This window comes from Armigeres subalbatus, chromosome 2, assembly GCF_024139115.2.
Source record: "Armigeres subalbatus isolate Guangzhou_Male chromosome 2, GZ_Asu_2, whole genome shotgun sequence".
Classification (NCBI taxonomy): Eukaryota; Metazoa; Arthropoda; class Insecta; order Diptera; family Culicidae; genus Armigeres; species Armigeres subalbatus.
Window position 1 is genome coordinate 77,765,886 of NC_085140.1, and position 13,620 is coordinate 77,779,505.

The 13,620-nt window shown below is 42.5% G+C and overlaps 2 protein-coding genes and 1 long non-coding RNA gene across 3 annotated transcripts; 2 read left to right on the top strand and 1 right to left on the bottom strand.

Moving 5' to 3' along the window:
• Positions 1-841: 841 nt before the first annotated feature.
• Positions 842-1,653, bottom strand: LOC134214581 (uncharacterized). The gene is made up of 3 exons (XR_009979839.1): positions 1,553-1,653; positions 993-1,105; positions 842-918 (listed from the first exon to the last, which is right to left on the bottom strand). It is a non-coding gene; the product is annotated as an uncharacterized LOC134214581 (long non-coding RNA).
• A 2,105-nt stretch (positions 1,654-3,758) lies between these two features.
• Positions 3,759-7,367, top strand: LOC134209058 (uncharacterized). Its single transcript, XM_062685039.1, has 3 exons — positions 3,759-3,995; positions 4,208-7,162; positions 7,221-7,367. Exons 1-3 carry the CDS (start codon positions 3,759-3,761, stop codon positions 7,365-7,367), a joined length of 3,339 nt encoding a protein of 1,112 aa, XP_062541023.1.
• A 971-nt stretch (positions 7,368-8,338) lies between these two features.
• LOC134209059 (uncharacterized) lies at positions 8,339-9,166 on the top strand. Its single transcript, XM_062685041.1, has one exon. The coding sequence runs from the start codon at positions 8,339-8,341 to the stop codon at positions 9,164-9,166; it is 828 nt and encodes a 275-aa protein (XP_062541025.1).
• The last annotated feature ends 4,454 nt before the right edge of the window (positions 9,167-13,620 follow it).

A 13,620-nucleotide genomic window follows, 5' to 3' on the forward strand; every position in this document is an offset into this window, starting at 1 on the left:
TACAACGATAAATAAAAACAAGAATCATCACATTACACATTGACTAAGCACTTATTTCACAATTAAGGTTTCCATATTTCATTTAAATGGCTTTTAAATTCCCGAAACTTAATCCCTTTAGGCCAAGTAGAAGCATTAAGTGCTGCTGTTTTCAGATTCGAACTCAAAACAATCTTAAACGATAAATAATCAACTGTGTCGATATCTTTCCATTTCGGAAGTATTTTAATTACGTTTCTACAAGAAGACAGCGGAGTACCTAGCGTACGTGATAACATCAATCTAACATCATTTTCCGTAGCACTTTTTATCTATATTGGACAAATATAACGAGAATTTTTCACTCTCATTTTCCGCTTGTGGTGAACTCCCGGATAAAAATATCATTAAAATATCATAAATTTTATTGTTACAACACCATTTAAAACATAATTTTAACCATTGAATATAATGGAATTTTGACAATAAAATCACATGAGAAATAATGGTTTTCCACGATAAAATGAATGGTAAATGGGACTTTTACAATTAAAAAGGGGGGTTGTTATGTATCTTTACAATAAAAAAATCGAAAATTTTCCATACAAAATTCGGAGCAAAACAATTGATTTTACGGTTCTTCAATGGGATGATTTCGAGCGACAAAACAATAGAAAACATTGTGTTTTAAATGTTTTCAATTACTGTTTCTATTGTTTTACAATAGGAATACAACAGGATTTAGAATACATTATACTCCAATATTACAATAAAAATACAATACAATTAATTGTTTTACATATCATTTTATTTTCCTCCGTTTATTTAGCATATCTTTAGACGAATCCAGCGCACTACTTCCGTGGGTTGCCTGTATCTGGAGAAAAATCCAACATCGGTTTAAAAAGTGTACTAACTTTGTTCCGAATAGATATAAACCTGTGAAAATGTAAATTATAAAAGAATGTCAGTTTTATTAGAAAAAATACGTCAGGAAGAAAAGAAAAAATTACCTGCATCAGTTCTTATTATATCCCCTTGGTGAGATTGGCCTATGGTAGCCACTGAACGATCTTCAATCAGTGACCAGCAAGCAGCAGTATTTTATTTATCATAAGCTTCATTTCTGTAAAGGAACAAGGATACATGTTACCAGGCATGTCATCAGGTACTATGATGATAAAATTTTCATTTATTTTTTGTTCGGGATGAACCACTGCGTTCATTATGTACATTGAACTTTTGTAGTATAAGATTACGATTACCGGTGGTGAGTATAAGCCGTTTGTCAGCGCAGTATCATTACTTGATACTTTACCGGTCGCTACTAAACAGTAGCGCAGCTGACAGGTGACCAAATTGACCAAATAACAGCGCTACTATTTGATGAACTATCAAACGTCGAACGTCACCAATGCGGAATGCAGCCACCGAAATGATAACCGAAAATACCGAAAATAGTGACCGATGCGAAAAAGAGTGACTAATCTAAAATGACAGTACAGTGAGAGTGATCAAAATACTCGCGCCCAGTAATGATGCTCTAACGCGCTTCAATACTTTAGATACTCACCACGGTACAGAAGCCATAGTGATCTACCGCTTTCCCAGCAGCAGAAACTGCAATGAAAAAAACACTTTCTGCACCATACAGTTTCATTATTTTCATCTCTTAATTCACTAATTATAAACAAAACTGTACACGCTCAAATGAATCCAGCCATTCTCCGAGTAAAATTATAAGCAAAAGTTTTTGTTCCCTTTATTTTTTTGAAATCAAATTTTATTGCAGAACATTTCTAGACCTGCAACAAGACCTGCAATATGAAAATATATACTTGAGAACCGGTATAACATTTTTTTTATTTAACAAACAAAGCTATTGTAATTTTATTGTTTTCAATTGTTATTTCATCAATATAATAAATCCATGAAATATTCCAAAATTATATTAATTCAATAACATTAGACGGATTTCCAGATCATCCAAACCGAATACTTTTAAAAATTGTTTAGTTTTTGGATGAGCAATACTAAACATAAGCGAACAATAAAAATATAATAGAATATATCGGAAACATTTAAATATATTGTGATTTTAATGTACGTACAATAAAGATCTTTTACAACCGTGAACATTTTACAATAAGCATACAATAGTTTGTATTGTTTGCCACACAATCTATTGTATTTCAATGGGTTATGTCATACAAGTTACTGTAAATTTTTATTCGGGCTGCAAGAGGTCTCGTCAATGCATTGGATGTTGAGCGGCGAAACAGGAGTTGAATGACGATGCGTTGGTACTGAATTTCGACTCTTAAGTAACTCAGCAAGTGTCTGCGCAATGTTTGCCACTGTGTGCTTTAAGTTTTTCAGCTCATCTTCCATCGACGGTTCGGTGCCAGTAGCGATATCGGCAGTTGATCGTTCTCTCATTCTACAGAATGACGCCATACACGGATCACACATCCAAATGATATTCTTCGATATGGCAAAGGCACACAGCGCAGCCTCTGTTACACCAACACAGCCGGCGTGAAACCATTTCGCACACTTTCCTTCGCACACTGTACTGAGATCATTATCGTGGATGACTGAAGAGCATTTCTCGCAGACCTTTGACCAGAGGGGGGACAACGGATTTTTTTCATATGGAGTTTGGCAAGTATGACAGTACCCTCTTATTTGGCGCATAAATTTATACTCCAATGTAAAAAAGCTCATATACTATCATAAATTGTGATGGTATTTGTAAAAAATTGTATTGTTTACCGTTTTTACAAGAGAGAGTGGTGTCGAAAGCACATATTAAAATAAAGATTGCATCGAACAAAAATACACCAAATCCGTAAAAATGTAGTGTTTTCACTTTATTCCTTACGCGAAATATGCAGATAAATAATTGTAGGAGTAGTATACATTGATAGCTCTTCATTAGTATGTAAATTTGCCTACGCTCACGGTAAACATCATTATTACTGTAGTTGATAACGGGTTAACGGGAGAGAGTTGTATTATCTATTCTAGAGATCAATATGTGTGGGTTGTGACTGTTCAGAAGAGTCATCTATCGTGTTGCTGTACAAGTCGAATTTAGTATGGTTTGTTCTATCGAAAGGCAATAAAGACAACAACTCGAGCGCGTTGTTGAAGCAATCTTCCGTATAAACTCCGTGTTATCTCTAACTACACTTAGTGACCAAATGTGCCATCACTATCCGCTTTTGAATACCACACAGTGGCCAAGAAACCTCCTTCAATACCGATAATATTACGGCTACGGCCTCAACATTTAATGGTCCTTCGAACCGGATTGAAGGACACTCCGATCAAGAGCAAATTAGTGTGGTGGTAATCCAGATCGACATTCTGTGCGGGAAAAGATAAGTTCGCCATCATAGAGTTACCCGTTTTGTTTGCCAGTGCTATAATCGCCATCTCTGTGATACCGATTCTGTTGGGCGCCGAAAAAGAAAGAAGAAGTGTGATAGATTGGCTTGGTGGTGAATATTTTTCGCAAATTTGAGCGCAAAACGATGCAGAAGAGTTTGTGTAGCTTTGGTGGTTCTAGTTTCTAGTACCTCTTAACATTTGAGGAAATTTGTACTAAGAAAGCTCTTGTGTGGTTGTGGACAGTGACGATCAGTTTCGCACCGATTCGCGCGTTCCGGGAAGTATTTCGTCCGCGTCGGGAAGGATTTTCACGTTTGCGTCCGCGACGGGAAGGAGAACCTCGTATTCGTTTTTTCGCGTTCGTTCACTAAATCGGTTACAAAATGCCACTAGAGAAAAAGGCAGAAAAGAAACTGTTGGAGCTGTTGGTGGCAAGAAAAGCTCTGTTTGTGCACCGTGATTCCGCAGAGCGATTTGTCGGTCAATTCGATGAAGAACGAGATCAGTGCCAAATTCCCATTCGAATTGAGTCGTTGGATAGGACATACCAGGAATTTTTGGATGTACAGGGCGATATTGAGAAGCTGGATGATCCTGAAAACTTAGACAATCATTTGAAAGTGAGAGCTGATTTCGAGTCCAGATTCTGTGCTACTAAAGGCTTTTGCTGTCACGACGAGCAACAGATCCAAACCAAAACGTACTCAACACTTCGCTGAACGCCACGCAATATCACCCGAGCCATAATTTCCATTTAAGATTGCCCAAAATCGATCTGCCAAAGTTTAATGGCGAGTTTTCCAAATGGCTGTCTTTTCGCGATACATTCCAGTCGATGGTTCATTCGAATGGAGATATCCCAATTGTAGCTAAGCTCCAGTATCTCGTCCAATCACTTGAAGGTGAGGCTCGAAAACCTTTCGAGAGTGTGAACATGGAGGCAGACAACTATGCTACGGTTTGGGATGCGCTGCTCAAGCGCTATGATAACCGGAGATTACTGAAGAAGCAGCTGTTTCGCGCAATCTATGACCTGCCAGGGATTAAGAAAGAGTCGGCACAAGAACTACACGAGCTTGTTGATGAGTTCCAACGACATGTAAGAGCATTAGGTAAATTGGATGAACCCATCGAGTACTGGGATACCCCACTCGTCAACTTACTGTCCTATAAGCTTGACTCACTGACTCTACGTGCCTGGGAAGAAAAGGTCAGCCATAAAGAGGAAGTCAAATATGAAGAATTCACTGAGTTCCTGTTTCAACGTGTGCGTATACTGAAGTCAGTGGCGTCCGATGTCCATCAACCCCAATCGACCCTATCAAAGGTGACCAGCATAAGCTCAAAGAAGCAGTTTCCACTGAGATTAGCAGTCAATGCAGCTGTATCCGAAAGCAATTCCAGCAAGCCGTCCTGTTATGCGTGCTCCGAGAAACATTTCCTGTTCCAGTGTGAAACATTTTCCAATATGCCAGTTAACCAACGCCGTGAACTGGTATCTCGAAAGAGATTGTGCTGGAACTGTTTTCGCAACGGTCACAATGCTCGCCGTTGTAATTCTAAATTCAGCTGCCGGACGTGCCATAGCCGTCACCATACGTTGTTGCACGATCCATCCCAATCAACGCCAAGTTCGTCAACTCAAGCCATCGCATCGAATTTCCAAGAACCGCCGTCAAGACCACCTGCGGTGACGACCGCAGTTCCCCATGGGCCATCAACGTCTTCCCACCTGGTTAGTTTGTCGGCCCAAACGCAAGTAAGCACGGTGCTTCTCGAGACAGTAGCTCTTAATGTCGTCGATGATGATGGAAAGGTTTTCCAGGCTCGGGCCTTGTTAGACTCAGGGTCCATGACAAATTTTATGTCCACGAATTTTGCCAAGCTCCTCGCCAATCCTCAAGCCAAAGTGAACGTTGATGTTGCTGGTATCGGTCAGTCCCTCAAGAAGTTGAAGCGAACCGTCACTGCCACCCTCCGGTCCAGAACGCAACCGTACTCCACGAAGCTCCAGTTCCTGATCATCGATAATCCCACAGCCGATTTGCCTATCACGAAGACAAGCTTTGCCCCATCGTTACTTCCAGACATTCCTTTGGCCGATCCGCAGTTTCTAGAACCCAGAAAAGTTGATTTGGTGATCGGGGCCGAAGCGTATTGGGAATTCCACACGGGAAATAAGATGTCACTCGGTGAAGGTCAGCCACAATTCGTCGAAACGTGTTTCGGTTGGACAGTTACCGGTCCGACACCCCACGATCTTGCCTCCACTCCCAGAACTTGTTTGATATCCACCGCCGATGACCGCTTAGAAGCTTCACTTCAAAGGTTTTGGGAAATGGAGACTATCCCAAACGAAATCGTCATGTCTGACACCGAAAAGCGTTGCGAAGAAGTCTACAACACTACTACTGAACGGAACAATACTGGACGTTATGTGGTTCGTCTTCCCAGATCAAACGATCCAGATGTTGTGCTCGGAGAATCCCGATCCATAGCTGAGCGCCGATTTTTCAGTCTTGAACGCAGACTGGAACGGAATCCGGAGACAAAGGCAGCCTACCACCAGTTCATGACCGACTACGAACGGCTTGGGCACATGAAGCGTCTCAGTGAACCTGTAGACAATACGAAGACCCACTGTTTCCTTCCACATCATCCCGTCTTTAAGCTTTCCAGCACCACGACAAGTACGAGGGTGGTATTCGACGCGTCCTGCAAGACGACATCAGGCTACTCCTTAAATGACGCCCTTTTGGTGGGTCCGGTCGTCCAATCAGATTTGTTGTCGCTTGTCATACGTTTTCGCAGCCACCCAATCGCCTTGGTGGCTGACATTGAGAAAATGTACAGGCAAATAGAGCTCCATCCAGACGACCGTCCACTTCAGCGGATCTTATGGCGTTTTCATCCATCACAACCCGTGGTAACATACGAGCTTCAGACGGTAACATACGGTACGGCATCCGCGCCCTATTTGGCCACTAAAACCCTACAACAGTTGGCCAAAGATGCTGCTCATATCTATCCCGCCGCCACAAACCCTGTGGCCAATGATTTTTACGTGGATGATTTGTTGTCTGGAGCCCCTGACGTCGAAAAAGCCAAACGAATCCGCAGAGAAGTCTCGGCCATGCTTCATTCGGCCGGCTTTGCATTAAGAAAATGGGCCTCAAATTCATCCGAAGTTATAGCTGATGTTCCAGTAGAAGACCGAGCAATTCAACCGTGGTTTGATCTTCAGGATGAGCAGTCGGTCAGCACCCTTGGATTGATATGGGAACCATCATCCGACACTCTATCATTCAAAGTTCAGTTACCGTTGCCTGCTGCCAATCTCACCAAGCGGATTATAATGTCCTATATTGCCCGAATCTATGATCCACTAGGAATTGTGGGCCCAACCGTTACGAAAGCCAAAATGTTCATGCAGTTCCTTTGGGCGTTGAAATCCATCACTGGAAAACCTTATGCATGGGACGATCCTCTGCCACCAAAACTGCAGTCCGAATGGAAGGAATTCCACGGAACCATTGACCTCCTCCGTCAAATCAAGATTCCACGCTTTCAATTACTCGCCAATCCAGTCAACATTCAGCTGCACTACTTCGCTGATGCCTCCGAACGGGCGTATGGTGTATGCTGTTTCGTTCGTACTCAGTCCAGAAATGATGTGTCCACCCATTTGTTGGCATCGAAATCAAAGGTGACTCCGCTCGCCCCAAGGCACACCATTGCGCGGCTGGAACTATGTGCTGCACGACTTGCTGTAGTTTTGCACAAAAAGGTGAATTTTGCTCTCAAACTATCCGCTGCGGTATATTTTTGGTCCGACTCCACGACAGTTCTCCAATGGCTACAATCGCAACCCGGCCGCTGGAAGACCTTTGTCGCCAACCGTGTTTCCCGAATCCAAGAAGATGCTCCGAAAGGTATTTGGAAGCATATCGCTGGCGTCGACAATCCGGCGGATGATATATCAAGAGGATTAACATCACTAGAACTTTTAAACTGTCAGAGATGGTGGACTGGACCTGCTTGGCTGTAGCTTGAACCCGATACATGGCATATCGGAGCACTTTCCGAAGAGGATACACCAGAAGCATCACAAGAAGTTCGGAAGCTTCCTCTAGTAGCCATGACATCCACACAACTTACGTTCCACGATCATTTGTTTTCGAGCTGCTCGCAATTCTCCAAATTTCGACGTTACATCGCATTCTGGTTGCGGTATCTCCAAAGGTTGCGAGATCTTTCAATAAATCGACGCGTCAATCCGTCAACTACAAGGCATGTGGAATTAAGGTCCACCGTAGAGAATGTTCCTCCACTAAGCACCGATGAACTTCAATCAGCCGATCAAATATTGTGTCGATTGGCTCAACGTGAAAGTTTTCCTCAAGAATACAACGATCTTGTATGCGGTGAACCGGTTTTCAAATCAAATACATTGAAGTATTTGACACCACACCTAGACGAATTTGGACTAATTCGCGTCGGAGGGCGTCTGAATAACGCCGATCTCACTGATTCAATGAAGCACCCCATCGTTCTCAGTGCGAAACATCCGTTTTCTAGTATGCTAGCAAACCACTACCACCGTACATTGCTGCATGCTGGTCCGCAATTAATGCTTGCTACCCTCCGTCAAAAATATTGGATCATTGGTGGAAGAAACTTGCTCAGGCGAACGTACCATCAATGCATCACATGTTTCCGCAGCAAGCCATCCTTGATTCATCAAATTACCGCCGACTTGCCAACATCGAGAGTTACACCGACGCGTCCATTCTCTGTATGCGGAATTGATTATTGTGGACCTTTTTTTGCTAAATCACCCGTTCGGAGTCGCGGCCCAACAAAAGTTTACGTGGCTATTTTTGTGTGTTTTTCAACACGTGCGGTGCACATCGATCTGGTGAGTGACCTTTCAACTGCTGCATTTCTCGCCACCCTTCGGCGCATGGTTGCTCGCCGAGGAAAGCCACAAGAAATCCATTCAGATAACGCAACTGCGTTCAAGGGTGCATCACATGTACTTCATCGTGTGTTCCAGATGCTGAAGGTAGAAGAAACAGAACGTAACAAAATCTTCAACTGGTGCGCCAACAACAACATACGTTGGAAGTTCATCCCACCTCGCGCACCGCATTTCGGCGGGCTATGGGAGGCGGCGGTGAAGTCTGCCAAACTGCACCTACTGAAGGAAATTGGTGGCACCAACCTACCATACGAGGACATGCTCACTTTGTTAGTTGAGGTAGAAATGTGCCTCAATTCTCGTCCACTAGTACCGATGTCATCCGACCCGTCTGATCTAGAGGCGCTAACTCCCGGCCACTTTTTGGTCGGAACCAATATGCAAGCTGTTCCTGCGTTGCCGTTGAATGAAGTTCCAGATAATCGACTGAACCACTGGGAACAAACCCAGAAACACTTCCAACGGATCTGGGCTCGTTGGTATCCAGAATACCTCCAACAACTACAAGCGCGTGCCAACAAAAACTGCAAGCTATCAACCAACATCAAACCCGGACGACTTGTAGTCGTTAAAGATGATGCCCTTCCGCCAGCGAAATGGCCTCTAGCCAGAATCACAAATACGCATCCCGGAAAAGACGACATCATTCGAGTAGTGACGCTAAAGACAGTCTTTGCCGAAAACGTCGTCAGACCTGTAGCAAGAATCGCCTTGTTTCCGATACCGGATGATGATCCTGAACAACCTGTTGCAGCACCCCACAATCATTGGAGCAGTGCAATACTTGCTCGAGGCGTATTTCGTCTTTGAAAAGGTAATTATCTTTCCAATATCACCCCTTGTCTCGAGTGATCTACCTGGTCTTTGTTTTCCATGTGCGGCTGACGACGAGGACTCTACTCTGCACTGCTCAAACTAGTTGCGTGCACCTGCACTTACAAGTCTTGTTTTGACTGCCACAACTTAGCTGATCGATGTTTACCAAATGCAACAATCAATCGAAACAACGAGATGCTATCCAGAATCCCGCAACCAACTAACGAGTTCACAATACACCGACTCATCGAACGAGGGAAGTGAAGAACAGTTCAAAACAAATCGAATACAAAGTACCTAGTAAATTTGAGAATCTATAAATTGTAAATAATAGCTATACGTTGAAATCCTACTATTTCAAAGGTGGCCGGTATGTAGGAGTAGTATACATTGATAGCTCTTCATTAGTATGTAAATTTGCCTACGCTCACGGTAAACATCATTATTACTGTAGTTGATAACGGGTTAACGGGAGAGAGTTGTATTATCTATTCTAGAGATCAATATGTGTGGGTTGTGACTGTTCAGAAGAGTCATCTATCGTGTTGCTGTACAAGTCGAATTTAGTATGGTTTGTTCTATCGAAAGGCAATAAAGACAACAACTCGAGCGCGTTGTTGAAGCAATCTTCCGTATAAACTCCGTGTTATCTCTAACTACACTTTGTGACCAAATGTGCCATCACTATCCGCTTTTGAATACCACACAGTGGCCAAGAAACCTCCTTCAATACCGATAATATTACGGCTACGGCCTCAACAATAATTATGTTGGTAGAAGAAACTCTGTGCTGAGCAGAAACAGTTGTTCCTTGCATTATCCAAACTTTGTGCGTTTCAGAACATTCTCACTCACTGCATTGTTTATTTTTCATAGGCTACGGCGTAGTGTTAGTGTCGTCGGCATTCGCTCGATTGGAGGCAACAAATATTGCGCATAAGCCCCAAAATTTTATTCCCACCTTTGGGTTTCCGCGCCGAGCACTCAGCGCCAGACTCGGCGACAAGGTCAAGTGGTCAAGTTGGTACTCCTGATTTTTTGACAACTGATGCCGTTTGGTTGTGTGAGTGCACCGGTGTCAAAAAATAGAGCTTTTAGCTGAAAATTTAACTGTCAAATGCACATTTTGACAGCAATATAGATGTATGAGTGAATAAAATGTGCAAATGCTCTATCGCGGAAGCAGTCGCTGAAGACAAGTGTCAATGCTTTCAGTGACGAAACGAAAAGTTTCAATGCAAAAAGCAATATTTGACAGCTTAGCACCCGCCTGCCTTTGACATTATTGTTCAAAATGAATGGCGGACACAGCAATAAGACAGTTACAGTTTTTCTCGAATTACTGTTTACAACTTTCACTGGAAGTCAGTTCCGCATATCGCAGAGATGAAACAAATATTGATGCTTGAATGGAAATCCGTGTTTATATTTTCGGTTAGTTTTACGCATAAAACTCAATGTTTTAAAACGCAGCGATAAGCAACGCGACGGCAAAGTACAACACAAACACAAATATATTATAACAGTGATGCTGGTGTAAATAAGACAAATTAGACAAATAAGATACATAAGACAAATAATACAAATGAGACAAATAAGATAGATAACACAAAGAAGAAAAATAAAGTAAGTTCCTTCGGAAGTTTCTACAGTCATTTCTTCGAAAACTCCTTCATGCATTTCTTCGGAAGTTCCTCCAAGAATTCCTTCGGAAGTTCCTCCAAGAATTCCTTCGGAAGTTCCTCCAAGAATTCCTTCATAAGTTCCTCCAGAAATTCCTTCGGAAGTTCCACCACGAATTCCTCCGGAAGTTCCACCACGAATTCCTTCGGAAGTTCCACCATGAATTCCTTCGGATGTTCCTCCAGGAATTCCTTCGGAAGTTCCTCCAGGAATTCCTTCGGAAGTTCCTCCAGGAATTCCTTCGGAAGCTCCTCCAGGAATTCCTTCGAAAATTCCTCCAAGAATTCCTTAGGAAGTTCTACCATGAATTCCTTCGGAAGTTCCTCCAGGAATTCCTTTGGAAGCTCCTCCAGGAATTCCTTGGAAGTTCCTCCAGGAACTCATTAGGAAGTTCCTCCATGTACTCATTCGGAAGTTCCTCCAGGAACTCATTCGGAAGCTCCTCCAGGAATTTTCCAGGAAATTCCTGGAGGAACTTCCGGAGGAATTCCTGGAGGTACTTCCGGCATGGAGGAACTTCCGAAGGAATTCCTGGAGGAACTTCCGAAGAAATTCCTGGAGGAACTTCGGAAGGAATTCCTGGAGGAACTTCCGAAGGAATATCTGGAGGAACTTCCGAAGGAATTCCTGGAGGAACTTCCGAAGGTATTCCTGGAGGAACTAATGGGGCGAAATCAATTCCTGGAGGAACATTCGGAGGAGCTTCCTGGAGGAAATTCCGGAGGAATTCCTGGAGGAACTACCGGAGGAATTCCTGCATGAACTTCTGGAGGAATTCCTGCATGAACTTCCGGAGGAATTCCTGGAGGAACTTCCGGAGGAATTCCTGGAGGAACTTCCGGAGGAATTCCTGGAAGTACTTCCGGCCTGGAGGAACTTCCGAAGGAATATCTGGAGGAACTTCCGAAGGAATTCCTGGAGGAACTAATGGGGCGAGATTTATTCCTGGATGAACATTCGGAGGAGCTTCCGGAGGAATTCCTGGGGGAACTTTCGGAGGAATTCTGGGAGGAAGTTCCGAAGGAATTCCTGGAGGAATTTCCGGAGGAATTCTTGGAGAAATTTCTGGAGGAATTCCTGGAGGAACTTCCGGAGGAATTCCTGGAGGAACTTCTTGTCTTATTTACCATCAATTATTAATCTCGCCCCATTCCTACATTTGATTTCTATCTATTTATTTGGTATCTCCGTGTTTACAAATGGGAAAAGGCTTTTTTCTAGTGTCAGGCTACATACAAAGTTGACGGACTTTCTATCGCTCTCATCGTTCCTTTCCTGCCGTGCACCACAAGAAAATATGGTGTTGACTACTCTCCCGAAATGGTAATTTTTGTATGGAATTTGGAAAACTTGGTTGAAGTAAAAAGAGCTTCCTGCAAAATTTATTGCGGTCACATATACTTTTTATTACATCAAAATGATCGTTGAAAAATTTCAAAACTTTTGTCAGTTGGGTTTTGCAAAATTCGGTTCCTTTATGCCTCAAATCATCGGAGAGAGCTACTGAGAAGCAAAAATTTTAGTTGTACAATTGTTTAGTATTTAGAGCTTAATTCAAATTTGGAAAATAGTAGGTCCACAAAATTTTCTAGGAACATTCCTTGATAAATTCCAAAGAGATTGGAATAAGATATTGTTGGTTTATTTTTTTGATTTGGCCGCACTGTGTGAGAATATGCCACGAATGGTGCTATCGGGCACCGAATATGTAGAACTTTTGGACCTTTCTGGCAACACAACTAACGACGGCGACGTCGACACCGAACCAACAAATCCTCCTGACCTGACACCCCACTCATTCGTTCGCAGACACCAAGTAAGAAAGCACCTCTTCCAATTAGATTAGTTTTTCCATGTGTCATTAAGGTGAAAGTAATAAATTACTAGTTATGTGAAATCGTCGGTTTGCAATAAATTAATTAAACGAATATAAAATCCAGCGTACAAAATTATTGAATTGCTGTGCAAAGTTCTGTGTCGCATTAGAAGATCTGTGCTGAAGCACTTGGTATCAATTGCTCCCTACCGTGTGCCTTGTCATAAGTTGTGGCTTAGAAAACGATATAATTGCATGTCAAGAAATACCTGTGCGGATTCGGATTGAGGCCTGAGTAAAGGATTGATGCACTACTGGCCGCTCTCGTCTGAAGGCATCGAAATTCCGTTGGATAATACCACGAAAAAGAACCACAACGTAGGGGTAAGCGCCATCAGATATAGATAAGCGAAATTCGAAAATAGTGATCTACCGCGAGAGAGCTTCCCTCAGACTTTAAGTCCAGACCAAGGGGTGGGACGCTGAGCACAATGTTCCAAGCACACATTTGCAAGTTTTGATTCATAAGTGTGGCACTCGATGTGGCACACTTGGCACACTTTTGACATTTGAATGATCAGCACTTAAAATACCGGCAACCTTGCCAAAGTTTGTTTTGATCTTTTCGACTTATTCTCAAATCCGTAGGGTAATGTACTCAATATTGTACAACTACTTTTGATACGAAAATTATTTTAAGCTTTTAGTGGAATGTATTTACAATAGTACAAACTCGTCTTATGACAAGTACTTTTGATAAATAATAACTTTGTGCTTTTCTTGTATAATATATGAAAATAATCATGTCGAATTAAATACATATTTAGCAGACAGAAAGCGCGCACATATATTTACGGTAGTCTACGCGGTACCAATTTAATCCGCTATGCAATCGCTGCGCTTTCTTGGCAGCAGCATAATTATTCCATTCAATGATAATTGAAAACAT

What these genes read in the sequence shown, in the direction of transcription:
- LOC134209058 (XM_062685039.1), top strand. Translation starts at nt 3,759, where the DNA reads ATGCCACTAGAGAAAAAGGCAGAAAAGAAACTGTTGGAGCTGTTGGTG. An exon ending in ACTTAGACAATCATTTGAAA is followed by an intron (nt 3,996 to 4,207) that starts GTGAGAGCTGAT and finishes GATACATTCCAG; the next exon opens with TCGATGGTTCATTCGAATGG. An exon ending in CTGTAGTTTTGCACAAAAAG is followed by an intron (nt 7,163 to 7,220) that starts GTGAATTTTGCT and finishes ACTCCACGACAG; the next exon opens with TTCTCCAATGGCTACAATCG.
- LOC134209059 (XM_062685041.1), top strand. Translation starts at nt 8,339, where the DNA reads ATGGTTGCTCGCCGAGGAAAGCCACAAGAAATCCATTCAGATAACGCA.